The sequence below is a fragment of the Podarcis vaucheri genome (genome assembly GCF_965113315.1).
Source record: "Podarcis vaucheri genome assembly, chromosome: 3".
NCBI lineage: Eukaryota > Metazoa > Chordata > Lepidosauria > Squamata > Lacertidae > Podarcis > Podarcis vaucheri.
The window spans coordinates 77,702,859-77,716,827 of NC_138761.1; the positions used below are offsets into that span (position 1 = coordinate 77,702,859).

Below are 13,969 nucleotides of genomic sequence, written 5' to 3' on the forward strand. Positions count from 1 at the left end.
GCGGTGCGCAGACAGTTAATGGCTTGCAAGCAGGGAAGCAGATCTGTCCGTGAGTACTGGACTGAATTTACCATGCTGATTCACAGATTGGGGTGGGATTTATCGGCAGCACCCATTCAGATGCTATTTGAAGAAGGTCTTTCTTCAGCTGTGAAAGACGAGCTGGCCAGGAGCCCCAGGGCGGTGTCTATGGATCAGCTGACCAAATCTGCGCTGACCATTGGAGCGCGCCAGGAGGCAAGAGCCTTGGAGAGGCGGGAAGGGAGAGGGGAACGTTGGAAGGAGTTACGCATTCCAGACATTCCTGAGCCAGCTTTCCCGCCGGCAGAGCCGATGGAAATCGGAACAGCCCGCGCGCGCGCAGTTTCAAAGCCCAGTGAGGGGGCGAAGAAGGAGGGAAAGGGAGCCCGGAAATGCTATCTCTGCCAACAGCCAGGCCACTTTGCCAGAGTCTGCCCCCAGAGGAAGGAATGGCAAGGGATGGTGGGAACTGTTGAGGGGGAAGAGCAGGGAGAAACGGAGCAGGTAAAAGCCAACGCCTGGTTGCCATCAGGGCACTGCAGCCAGGCCAAAGAGCAGTGAAAGTGCCCCTTCCCCAAGTGCCAGTGCCAGAAGCTCCTCGACCGGCTCTAGTGATTGAAGTGTCGCTAGAGCTGCAAAATGGACACCCCCTAAAAATAAAGGCACTGTTGGACTCAGGCAGCTCCTGCAATTTTATGAGCAAGGAGTTTGCTGCTGAACACCAGATACAGACTATCCCTTTAAGCAACCCCCTGCAGGTGACCACGATCGATGGCAGGGAACTGTTGGGAGGAGGAGTCAGCTTGCAGACCATCCCAATGATAATGAGGGTGGCAAGGCACACAGAACTGATAGCGTTTAATGTGGCCACCTTGGGAGGTGCTCCCATTATTTTGGGAATGAGCTGGCTAGCCCTACATGATCCGCTGGTGGGCTGGCATCAAAGAGTGGTTTCCTTCGGTTCCGCACATTGCTTAGAACACTGCAGGGGGGAAAAGGGGTCAGCAGGGGCCCAAGCCACCCTGGCAGGGACTGAAGTAGTGGAGAAGGGGAAGGTGCCACCACAGTATGCTGATCTCAGCGACGTGTTCAGCGAGAAGGAAGCTGACCAACTACCTCCGCATAGACCCTTTGATTGCCAGATCAATTTACTCCCTGGAGCACAGCTTCCTGTAGGCAAGTTGTATGCCATGTCAGACAGGGAAATGCAGGAGTTGCGAGCGTTCATTGACAAGAACCTGAAGAGGGGCTTCATCAGAGAGTCCAAGGCAGCGGGGGGTAGCCCAGTGTTTTTTGTGGACAAAAAAAACACGGACAAGCCGAGGCTGGTATGTGACTTTCGGGCCCTAAATGCAGTGACAGAGCCGGCGGCTTTTCCTATGCCCAGGATTGATGATATTTTGACCAGGGTGCGGAAGGGAAAGATTTTTACAAAGCTGGACCTAAGGGGGGCGTACAACCTGATACGTATAAGGAAAGGGGATGAATGGAAGACCACCATGTTCACCCCTTTGGGGGCATTTGAATACTTAGTTATGCCTTTTGGATTACAAACAGGCTCCGCGTGTTTTCAAGCTTTCATGAACCACGTACTGGGGCCTTTGCTCTACAAGAATTGCGTGGCCTTCTTAGATGACGTGTTGGTGTATTCGGAGAATGAGGAGCAACATGTGAGAGACGTCAGAGAAGTGTTGAGCAGGCTGCAAGCCAACCGACTGTGGGTGAAACTGGAGAAGTGTCAGTTTCATACCAAGGAGGTGGAATTCCTGGGGTACCGCTTGTCAGACAAAGGGTTGGCCATGGACCCCGGCAAGGTTCAAGCGGTGCTGGAATGGAAAACACCCAAGACCAAGAAGGATGTGCAGAGGTTCCTAGGGTTTGGAAACTTTTATCGTAAGTTCATCCGCAACTTCGCCCACCTGACGGCGCCCATCACGGACTGTCTCAGCAGCAAAAAGAAGTTTGTTTGGACGGGGGAGGCGGAGCGAGCGTTTGAGGAACTGAAAAGGGCCTTCGCCTCTGGCGAACAACTTCTACATGTGGATTTACAAAAAAAGCTGAGGGTCGAAACAGACGCGTCGGACCGAGCCATAGGGGCGGTGCTTCTTCTGCAGCCGGGGAAGGAGGGGTCGGAGTGGCGACCGTGTGCCTTCTTTTCGCGGAAGCTGAACAAGTCTGAGAGGAACTACACGGTGTACGACCGGGAACTTCTTGCAATTTATGAGGCCTTCCGGAGATGGAGGCACCTACTAATTGGTGCACAACAGAAGGTGCAAGTGTGCACGGACCATAAGAATCTAGAGTATTGGAGAACTGCGCGAGTGCTCAACCAACGGCAGTTGAGATGGGCCCAGGAGTTCTCCAAATTTAACTTTGAGATTTGTTACGTACCAGGCCCGGAGAACGTTAGGGCGGACGCTCTCTCACGCAAACCTGAATATTTGGAGGGAGAGGGTGTACCCGAAGAGACCCATGTCATTCCCGAGGACCGCTGGGTGTGTGGGGCGGCATTGGTGGGGCAAAGGGAACTGGTAGAGGGAACGGGGCAGGATGTATACGCCCAGGACAAACTCAGGAGTCTTAGGAGGGAGGGAGACAAACCCGGGGGTTTTGAGGAGAGAAATGGGGCGTTGTACTACAAGGGAGCGTTATACATACCTGAAGGGGAATTGAGGGAAAAGGTACTCAAGCAACTGCACGATAACCCCACAGCGGGGCATTTTGGGCAACACAAAACCATGTGGCTGGTTACCAGGGAATTCTGGTGGCCCAAGGTCAGGGAAGATGTGCGTGAATATGTGAGAGGGTGTGACCGTTGCCAACGAGCCAAGGGGGAGAGGCGGGCACCGGCAGGTTTATTAGAACCACTACCCACGCCGGAAAGACCGTGGGAGGCAGTGGCAATAGATTTTATGACTGATCTGCCCAGGTCCAAAGGGAAAACAGCCATTATGGTGGTGGTAGATCTGTTAACCAAGATGGCACACTTTATAGCCTGCTCACATGCGGTCACAGCAGAAGAAACCGCCAAATTGTTTGTGGAAAATGTGTTTAGGTTGCATGGCGCCCCCTTGAGGGTGGTTTCGGACCGAGGGAAACAATTTACTTCCAGGTTCTGGAGGAAGCTCATGAGCTTACTGCATGTAGAGGTTAATTTCTCTACTGCCCGTCATCCAGAAACCAACGGGCAGGCGGAAAGAGCTAATGGTGTCCTCCAGCAATATTTGAGGTGTTATGTTAATGACAGAGAGAATGATTGGGTGGAGAAGCTGGCGTTGGCAGAATTTGCTTACAACAATGCAGAGAACGTGTCCACGGGAATGAGCCCTTTTTTGGCCAATCACGGGTGTCATCCCCGAGCCTTCCCAGGGGGGGAGGGGGAGAACTGGAGCGTTCCAGCAGCAGAACAGTTCGTTGAAGAAATGGAAGCGATCCATCGCCAACTCCAACTTAATTTAAACCGGGCGAAGGAGGAATATAAGAGGCAGGCAGACAAAACCAGAAGGGAAGGGGAAAGCCTTAGGGTGGGAGACCAGGTGTGGCTGTCCACCCAAGGGTTACCATTTAAAGGAGGTTGTAAGAAGTTAAGACCCAAAAGACTGGGCCCATTTGAAGTCACGCAACAGGTCAACCCAGTGGCTTTCAGACTCCGGTTACCGAACCACATGAAGTTGCACCCAGTGTTCCACAGATCGTTGCTGTCACCGTATATAGGGGACAGAGAGGGGAGGGTCAATAGGGGACCAGCGATGGAGGAAAAAGAACACAGCTACCATGCAGCGGAGATCCTAGATTCCAGGTGGAAAGGAGAGCAAGTAGAGTATTTGGTAATGTGGGAAGGGGAACCGGAGTCGGAAAACACCTGGGTCAGAGCAGAGGATGTAGATGACGAGGTTCTAATTGAAACTTTTCATCAGAGATTCCCTCGAAAACCCCAGCCAGTGGCGAGGTTCCGGAGGGAATACTTCGCCACCACAGACGAAGAAGAGGAGTTGGAGGGGTTCTCTGATTCCGAGGTGGAGGAGGATTCAGCGAGTCGGAACAAAGACCAATGGAGGGAGATGTTCGAGACGTCGGAAGATGAAGAGGATTCGTTTCGGGGTTTCAGCTCCTCACCGCCCAGAGGAGAGGGAGGGGGCGGGGGGGAAGGGGGCCCTGGAGGGGAGGTGGATGTCAGGGAACTGACCTCAGAGGGAAAGGAGGTGATAGGGCTCACAGAGACTGGGAGAGACTCAACAGCCAAAGCAGGGACCAGCAGGGGGAGCGCGGGGTCTCTGGAGGAGGATCTCAGGGATACTGAGAGAGATGCAGCAGCGCAGGCAGGAAGCAGGGGGGAGAAAGGGGTGAGAGACACGTCCAGTGAAAATAGTGGGGAGGTGTCAGAAGCAATTGCAGGGAGACCCATGCTTCGTCGGAAGCTGTCACGTCGTGAGTCCAGGAGACGTGTTTCCGTTAAGGAACTTCTTTGTTGGAGGCGTTTCCGCAAACAGCCACTGTCGGACACTAACAGTGACTAGAGCAGACATGTCTGAGGAGCTCTGTCACACACAGAGGTTTGTGGGGCCGCACAAACTCTGAAGGGGCACCATTTTAAGCACAAGCAGCTAATCATCCCCTAATACCTAGTAACAAATGCATTTTTGTTCTGAATAGTTAAGGCACATATGCTTTCCAATTGGTTTTTGTGCATAACTTCTATGCTAATCATTATTGCAGTTTTGTGTCTTTACATTGTTGCAGTTAAGGATGGATAAATAATTAAACCCTGAATATTTAGTCATAATTGTAGAAATGTCTGCTTGCATAGGCCCATAACAGTCTGTGAGATGGAATTTGGTGCTCAGCTATGACCCCCTGACTCCCACTGTTGTTGCTGTTGTTGTTTGTCTTGAATAAAAGTATTTAGCATGGTGTTTCCTGATAGAGGCTTGCTGGTAACAAATACTTCTGTTGTAGGACTTGAGTCTCTATGTCTTCCAAAATTACAGTCCTCCATCTATCAGTCTCCATTAACTTACGGGGGGGGGGGTGAGAGAGAGAAAGAGAGAGAGAGAGAGAGAGAGAGAGAGTTCTGATGTGTTCTTTCAATGTCAGGAAAGCAACATTTTTTTTGAAGCTTGGCTGAGGGGTAAACAGTGGGAAGAAGGACTGTAGGGGGTAAGTGGCAGATAGGAAATGGGCTAAGCACTGCCTCTTTCTTGCAAATTGCTCTTCCCACTGCTGCGATGCAAAGGAGAAACAGGACGGGGATTTGGGAAATGTGACTTGACCATGTAACATGGATTTCAGGCATGGTGCTGAGGTAGTTCAGCTCTCTGAGAGGAGTGCTAATTGACTCCTCGCCGTTCATCAGGTTGATCATTTGATGAGGGGAAAGAGGGTATGGTTGGAAAGTGGGGAGCTCTTTGTCCTGTGTATATGTGTGCCCAAGAGTGTTGAGTTCAAGTGTGTTGGGCTTTCTCCCACCACTGGCAGGTAAGATTTGCTGTACTCACAAAATCCAAAGTAAAGATTTTCAGGCAGAAAAGATTACTATGCAGACTTCTAATATATTTTAATTAAAAATAAGCTTTCATGGCAATGCTAAAAGCATTACCTGGTGGTGTTAATCGTCAGTTTGTTAATTTGTCATTCATTGAGAGCCATTGTGGTGTAGTGGTTAAGAGCGGTAGACTCGTAATCTGGTGAACCGGGTTCGATTCCCCGCTCCTCCACATGCAGCTGCTGGGTTACCTTGGGCTAGTCACACTTCTCTGAAGTCTCTCAGCCCCACTCACCTCAAAGTGTGTTTGTTGTGGGGGAGGAAGGGAAAAGGAGATTGTTAGCCGCTTTGAGACTTCTTAAAGGGTAGTGAAAGGCGGGATATCAAGTCCAAACTCCTCTTCTTCTTCTAATACATAATGAAAAGTTCAATTTTCAGTGAGTTTTGTTGTCTGTCTCCGTATACTCTTAACAAAACTTGGGTCATAAAAGCTGTTGACCATATCTTCTGGAACCATTTTGTTGGTGGCGGTGCATTCTCTCACCTGCCACTACCCCACTTTTTTTCAGCTTTACAAATCTTTGCTGCAATTAGCTAAATACTAATTCCCTTAAAATAACTCAATGGTGGTATATTTGCATCATGAGGGATTAAAGTATTCAGCCATGTCTCCAATTAACCTCATAATCTCTCTTCAGAATTCTTCCACTCCCAGTCATAGTAAATTCAGTATCAACAGCATGGTATTGCAGCTACAATCACATGTTAAATTTTTAGTACATTTCAATCTATGTGGCATCTAAAGCTGCTGGAGTTGAACCTTAAAAGTGTTGTTTAATATTTGAACTTACTATCTTTATAAAAAATATCTTTCTAATTTTTCAAATGTCACATGCAGTGCCATGATGCCATTTTAAGACATGCAGAGAGCTACTTTGAACAGTTCATAATACTGTATAGTACTGATCTCCCCCTCAAACTACTTACAGTAAGATTAGGTGTCACTGAAAAACATTTTGGAAAGAACCATAAAAACTGCCTACACCCTTCTTTTCTTTTTCATGCACTAGTTTCAGTAATTGCAAAAATTATACGCTTCCCATATTTCCTCACACTGTTACAGTTACCTGTCAATTAGATACACCTATAAATCATGACAGGATTGCTCTTTGACTCAAATCCGTTTCGGTGTTACCATCATAATGTGGAACAGCGTTGCTTTCAGACTACTTGGTATACAAATTAAATTGCTTTTTTAAAAAATCAAAAACAAGTCCTTGTTGGTTCTTTGCCTCTCTTTGTTTGTCTGTCTGTCTACTTCTGTACTCCTTTTGCAGCAGTTCAAAGTGACTTGCATGAGATTTAAAAACAAAACAGTAAGCACAAGAACAGCACACCTATACAGATTTGAAACAGACACAAAAAAGTTTCTCCCTTGAAAGAAATACGTAAGTTAGGTCCCTGGAGCAAACTGACAACCACAGAAAAGGTTGGAAAGCCTTCTACCTTATCAACACCTGTTAGACGACATGGCAGCAGCATTCTGTACCAGGTGAAATTTCAAAACTGTCTGGGGGGGGGGAGTGCTGTGCAAAGTGCATTGTAGTAATCAAGCCTGAGAGATCCAGAACCATGCATCCATCTGATCTGTCTGAAAGGGGAATGCCCCCTTACTAGCCAAAGACAGATAAAGCCACTCCTAGCAACAACTTGTACGGACAACTTAGGAATCAATGCTGGATCTAGGAATATCTTCCAGGCCCTTTCCTTATTGTATCACATGGATACAATCACTCACAGGCAGACATCTCCCTCTCCAGACCACACCTGTTCCTCCTCCTCACCTTGTTTTTTGTTTTCTGGGTTCAGTTTTAGTCTATTCTTGCCCCATCCATTTGGCCCCAGTCTTCAAACACTGGCTCAGGAAACAGATACGTAGCTTCAGTAAAGTTACATAGAGGTTAAACCCGTCAATACCAAGTTTCCATAAAGTTCTGAGCACACTCAAGTGTATATCAGAATTAATGGATTTGAACATGAACTGAGAAAATCCTTGCTCTGCTTTATAAATTTAATGCCGCTAGGTTCTTTAACATCATCAACTTTGTTCAGCTTCTTTTTGTTCTGAACTCCATGTGCTTTGAAGATCTTGCTGCAAGTGTTCTCCATCTGGAGCATACAAGACAGTTCTTAGTGCCACGTTTTGAGAGCGAGAACACGTTCTGTAGATAAGTGCTGGGTCCACTGCAAGACCTATCAGGACCTACTGCAGATATCTGAGTGATGTGGCTTGCTTGTTTGTTCATTCTGGTAATTTATTAGTTGCTTTTCAGAGCTAAGATTTCACAAAGTGACCCTCAGAGAGAAATATTGCTATAGAACCACAGGCAGAGCTGGCACAGACAAGTAAGCTACATGAGAGATAATGAAGTAGATCACAAAAATTCTTGTAAGTGAAGACAATAGTAAAAAGATACATTTTGAAAGCCTCCTTCAATGCCAGAATTGAACTGATTTGCAGTATTTCTAGAGCCTTCTGACTCGGTTGTTTAACCATGGAAGCAACTTGGCTTTGGCTTTCTAAATTGAGTTGATCTAAATCCAAAGTGGGTTTTTTGAGAAAGGACTACAAGTTCAGTTCAGGTTCTGACCACAACAACACACCCTCAAATCTTCTATTTTGAATGTGCCTCTAATTGCAAAATATTAGAATCCACTAACACACACACACACACACACACACGGAAATTATTTTTATATTTTATTAAGGTAATATTAACTCTAGACTTTCATTAAAGATGTGCTAACTTAATGACATTTTCTTTTCTTTTTTACAGGTTGAATCTACCCAAAGCATGATTAGGATCTTGGGCCTTTCAGCCACTTTACCTAATTACCTTGATGTTGCTACATTTCTGCATGTTAATCCCTATATTGGACTGTTTTATTTTGATGGCCGTTTCCGGCCTGTTCCACTTGGGCAGACATTTCTTGGTATCAAGACAACTAACAAGGTACAGTTTTGCTATAAAATATTTGGAATGAGATGTTGAGACAACCATTCTTAGGAACATGTTCAAGTAGTATTTCCACATATATCTGTAGTAGTCACCATCCTTCTCATATTATTATCCCTTTGTCTCTCCCTTCCTTGTAATACCTTCTTCAGCATTAGCTTTAGATTGACTACTACTTTGGGGTCAGGATCTTATTAAATTTTTGTTTGGTTTACAAAACTCTACAAAGTGCCCTATATGTTTCACAGACATGAAAATAAACAATATCCAGTATGTTAGCATGTGTATATTGTTCAAAGTGATTCATGTATGCTATCTTGGCAAACCTACAAGGTCCCTGTGTACCAAATGGGGATCTACAGTTTGCCATAAGAGTGAATCTTTTGCTGAGTTGAGATTTGAATTTGGCACATAGCCTGCAATTCTAATTGCACAATAGAACGTCTGACTATAGTTGCGTAGTAATAAACTATTAGTCACTGTGCAACACTCATTGCAGGGGAGATGTGTGAATTACTGCTTCAGACTTTACCCAGCAACACAGTAATTATGATAAATAAATACATGGAAGCATGGGAATTGGTTTGGAGTTCTCTTTTCAGTTCTGCTGTCTGATTCCTATGTGTTCCTGCATAATACTACAGCAGCACAGTATTGCTGATGTTGGAAGAAATATCCAGCGTCTCAATTCCTTGGAATATTGTTGTTTCTCTTCATTAAGTTTGCATTTGAGAGTTGGATTTGAGACTTCTTTGACTTGCTCAATAGTTTCAAATTCCCTTCCCTCCTTCATGATTACGTTTTGCCATGATAATAGAGATGGCGGTTTGCATTTTATTTCTTTGCTAGCGAGTTATTTATTCACTTTAGTCAACTACCCTTTTAGTAATGATGTGCTATGGACAGAGTGTCAGCTATGACTATGAATTCCCTGGCTTCATTTTAAGCTGTTGCTGCCTTCATGATTGAATTATTTCCCCCTTGGAACTCAGGTATAGCTAGCTGTGTTGCAGTGTGATCAGGAATTATGTTACTCTCCAAGTATTAATATAAATAGAGAGTTAATATCAGATTACTTTTCTGAAGCTGTCTTTTATCAATGTTAATGCATAAGAGTCAAGAGGCACAAGGGGTTCTATAGTGCAAAATGCTTGTGAAATTAAAGTTCAGGTTTCTCCAGGTAAGTTGATGGCTTCCCCATCCTCTGCTTTCATTCAGAAGGAACATACCAAGCTCCAGAGACAGCACAAGTGACTATACAGACAGCAGTAGTTTTTTCTCTGGAGAGGATAAGGAGTCTGAGTAAGGATAGAATGCTAGAATCATATATTTGGAAGGGACCACAAACTTCTTCTGTTCCAACCCCCTGCTGTGCAGAAATCTTTTGCCCAATGTGAGGCTCAAACTCACAATCCTGAGATTAACAGTCACATGCTCTATGTCCGTGTGGCACTGAACATGTTCACACATCATGTTTCGCCTCAGCCTGTAAATTCAGAATGTAATGCTTTACACATTTACTTGATTGCAAGTCTCATTGACTTCTGAGCAAGCATGTATAGGATTGCTCTGTTAAGTCTTCTTTTAGCTCACCTCTGCAAATGATGCAAGTAGCAGCTTTGCATCAGTTGATTGGTTTAACAGCAACCAGACTGCTAAGGCAGTCTGTTAACCATGAAGCTGCAAATCTTGAATGTTTATTCCGTGATCCTATAGGGCATCTGTTTGTTCCATAGTGTTGTATGCAGCTGGTGAAGCTGGTTTTGTCCATTTAAAAAATGGGGTGGCTTCTAGCTCCATTTGATATTATAAGTACAAAAGGTTGCCAGGCCTTGCATTCTAGTAGGGCCTTGGAACTCACTGAAATTTTGGTGTCATTCTGATGACTTTAGAATGCTTCAAGTGCAGCTAATGACATGGAAATAGTGACTAGGAAATCTTCACACTACACAGATCAAGGCAAGCTGCAGACCTGATCAAGTTTGAGGAACAGAACTTCTCTAAGAAGAAATGATTTTAAGTTATTGGTGTTAATATTTGTACCTCTTTGTTTCCACGGCATCTCAATGAAAGAGAAATATGTAACAATATAATAAAAGTATGCCTTCGTCAAGCATTAGCAAAACACCATAAAATTTTAAAATTATGCTACGTTAAAGTTGGTAGCATGGGAATACTGTCTTTTACATTTTGATACTACAATAAAGCATTTGTGTTGTATTGCTCAGGTGCAGCAGCTGAATAATATGGATGAAGTTTGTTATGAGAATGTCTTGAAGCAAGTAACAGCTGGACATCAGGTATGTTTATTCATTGGCTTTTAAGTTAGAACCTGCTTGTGAATATCCACAAGGATTTATTCTTTGCACACATAAACACTTGGATTTCGTTCTATTCAGGAAACGAGCTGACTTGGCCTTTTTTGAGGTTTCTGGAGGCGGTGAAAAGCTTCTAAAAATGAAAGGTTTTCATGTAAGGAAGTCTGCACAATCAAATACTGCAGAATGCAAATGCAAGCACATGTAGAATTTATTTCCACTCATCGTTTGCTATTTGCCCTTCTTCTGCTGTATAGTAACTTGAGAAAAATTACCCTGCTGTAATGAAATAATGTACTTTTCCACTGAAGGTATGCATTCATTTCATACCAGATGAAAAATTAACTGAATGCAGCCCATTTGATTCAACTTTCTTTCATTTCAGAACAAATATCAGAATGGGTGCAAATATGTTCACTATCATTATCCTATTTATACCCAATGGTTACTTTTTGGTTATTGATTTCTGTGGGCACTGTTTTATTTTTCCAGAATTACTACTATTGTTACTAATCACCTTCTGCTCAATCATCATAAAGCAATGTGCAATAAACAAGAAGCTAAAAACACAACAAACAGCAGATACACTTAAAACTAAAACAATGCAAAATAGGCATTTTTATTTTTTATTTTTTTACAAATGGCACCCATTGATTCAGCTTGGAAAGCCTGCTGGAACAAAAAGTACAAATAGTGGGTCCCTGACATACCTTGACAGGAATGCTATTCCACCAAACAAGGGCAGCCATAGTGCAAGCCTTGTCTGAGTTGTTGGAAAGTGAGCTTCTGAGATCTTTGAAAATTGCAAGAGAAACTCACTAACAGACTGCAGTGATATATAAAGTATATACAGTGGTACCTTGGTTCTGGAATAGCTTTGCTTCCAAACAAATTGGCTTCTGAACTCTGCAAACCCGGAAGTAAGTTTTCCGGTTTGTGAACGTTTTTCAGAAGCTAAACGTGTGATGCGATTTCCGCTTGAGTGCAGGAAGCTCCTGCAGACAATCGGAAGCTGCGCCTTGGTTTTCAAACAGTTTCGGGAGTTGAATGAACTCCTGGAACAGATTAGGTTTGAAAACCAAGGTACCACTGTAAGAGAGGATAGTTTTTCAAGTAACCTGGACCTGAGCTGCATAGGGCCTTATATGTTAGTACCAACACCTTGAACTGCCTGGTAGCAGATTGGCCACTGGTGCAAATTCTGCAAGCAATGTTTTATTGTGGAAGTCTGCTCTCACAAGCAACCTAGCCACTATGTTCTGCACCATTTGTAGCCTCAAGACTAACCCATTTACCACATCAGAGTAATTCAAAGGCTAGGATATTATCTCATTCCAGGGTGGAAATGATGGTTACTAGTTAAGGCTGGTATTTTTTGTGCCGGCAGGCACTGTTACAAAGAATGCTGTTGAACTACTCAACATTTGGAGTCTTCTGGGAAAATAAAATTGAGCTCTACTACCACCCACTTCTCCATAAAAATAGAAAAGAGAGAGGGGGGCTAGTGTGCCTATCAGATTCTGGAGCATTCTAGGTGGGTCTTTCAGTCCTTCAGCATCCATAACTACTTGAAAATATTAACAGGGCTTTAGTTGGGTCAAAAGTTGAGGTGGGTCGCAACTAATAAGTCTTACTGATCTTAATAGCATGGAGAGTGGATATGTACCCTATATGGCACAACCACAGGATTTCCAAATGGTGGTTGTATACTGAGACGTTTTATAAAAAAAGTGGGGAAGGTTTGTTGGGTGTGCTTAGAATGGAGTCTGATGTTTCTGCAGTTGTTTTTTTATTATTATTTTTGCTGTTAGAAGTGCCAAGCATTCTGGCAGCAAAAGATGTTGAATGTAATATAGATCCCCACTTGTTATTAAAGTCTGTTTTCTATAATGTACTGCCTCTAGCTGTTTTCATATGGCGTCCTTAATACATACTTCCTCCTTCCTCTTCTCCAAAACTGGTTTCTTTCCATATGCATAACAAGTTACCAAATCTATATTCCATGGGTTTGTAGCTACTAAGAAAGTGTTTTCCTCCTGAAATGAATTTTAATGTGTGCTTTTCCTGAATGATGTGTTTTGAATGGTTTCAGATATATGTCCAAAGAGATAGATTATTGTAGAAATAAGACCTTTATCATCTTTTCTTTTAATTCATCCTACTTGCTTTCTCTTAAAAATGCCCTACATGTAACCTAAACACTGATAAATGCTAGCTTTTAGAAAACTCTATAGAATTTGACAGCTGTTCATTCAGAATTCCCTAAAGGAAAATGTGATAACTTGCTCTTTTTAAAAATAAAAATTGGAACTCCATTTCATCAGTCGTTTGGGGACTGCGCTGATTCTTTACTGCACTCAGAGCACAGTTCGATATTTTGATTTTTTACTATAATACATACCTGAGGGGCAAACTTCTCACTTGTCTCCAATATAATCAAGCCATGCCATTTTAATGTAGTTAAACATGGTTTAAATATTGTGGGTACAAAATAAGGTAGGTTCATTTTATTATTTTGTGATATGCAACTAAATTGTACCAAGATCGTTAAAGTAGTGCATGAGTTATAATATTGAAATAATAGCTGAAGTGGCCTTATCAGACTATTGGGCCACTTGTCTCAGTATTGTCTGTTTTTACTGACGACGGCTCTCCAAGGTAATTCTGTATTACAGAAACAGAACTGTATACCGGAACTGATCAAATCAGTATTTTATCTGTTGTTCCATTACTTGTAATATGGAATGAAAAATATTAACTTCATATAATGTAGCCAGTTATCCATTGGAAATTCTTATCTTTTAAGTGAGGTGTGACTTTCTTTAATATTTAGGTGAGCAGCTTCTGTTGTAAATGCTATTAATATATAATATTTTTTATTTTAAAAATCTTCCTAAAGATTAGTTTGATATTCAGCACTAATTACTGTTTGTTGTTGAAAGAGTTCATTTTTATTAGCAGGTAATCTTCTTTCCATTTCCTACTGTCAGATCAGGAAATAAGATTTTATTATACAGATTTATATTTTTTTATATTAAAAAAAACCCACAGGAATGGAAGCAGGTGTAAGAGAATTAGAATTTACATTAGAAGCAAACAAAGGAATTAAAAATGTATCTTGAAGGAGCAAG

General features: G+C 43.1%; 1 protein-coding gene across 1 annotated transcript in view; it reads left to right on the top strand.

The window, feature by feature from the left end:
- ASCC3 (activating signal cointegrator 1 complex subunit 3) overlaps positions 1–13,969 on the top strand; it is a 216,758-nt gene that overhangs the window by 74,381 nt on the left and 128,408 nt on the right. Inside the window, exons 12-13 of the mRNA XM_082216596.1 lie at positions 8,341–8,517; positions 10,749–10,820. Coding sequence (XP_082072722.1) covers positions 8,341–8,517; positions 10,749–10,820 — 249 coding nt within the window. The remainder of the gene's footprint in view (positions 1–8,340; positions 8,518–10,748; positions 10,821–13,969) is intronic.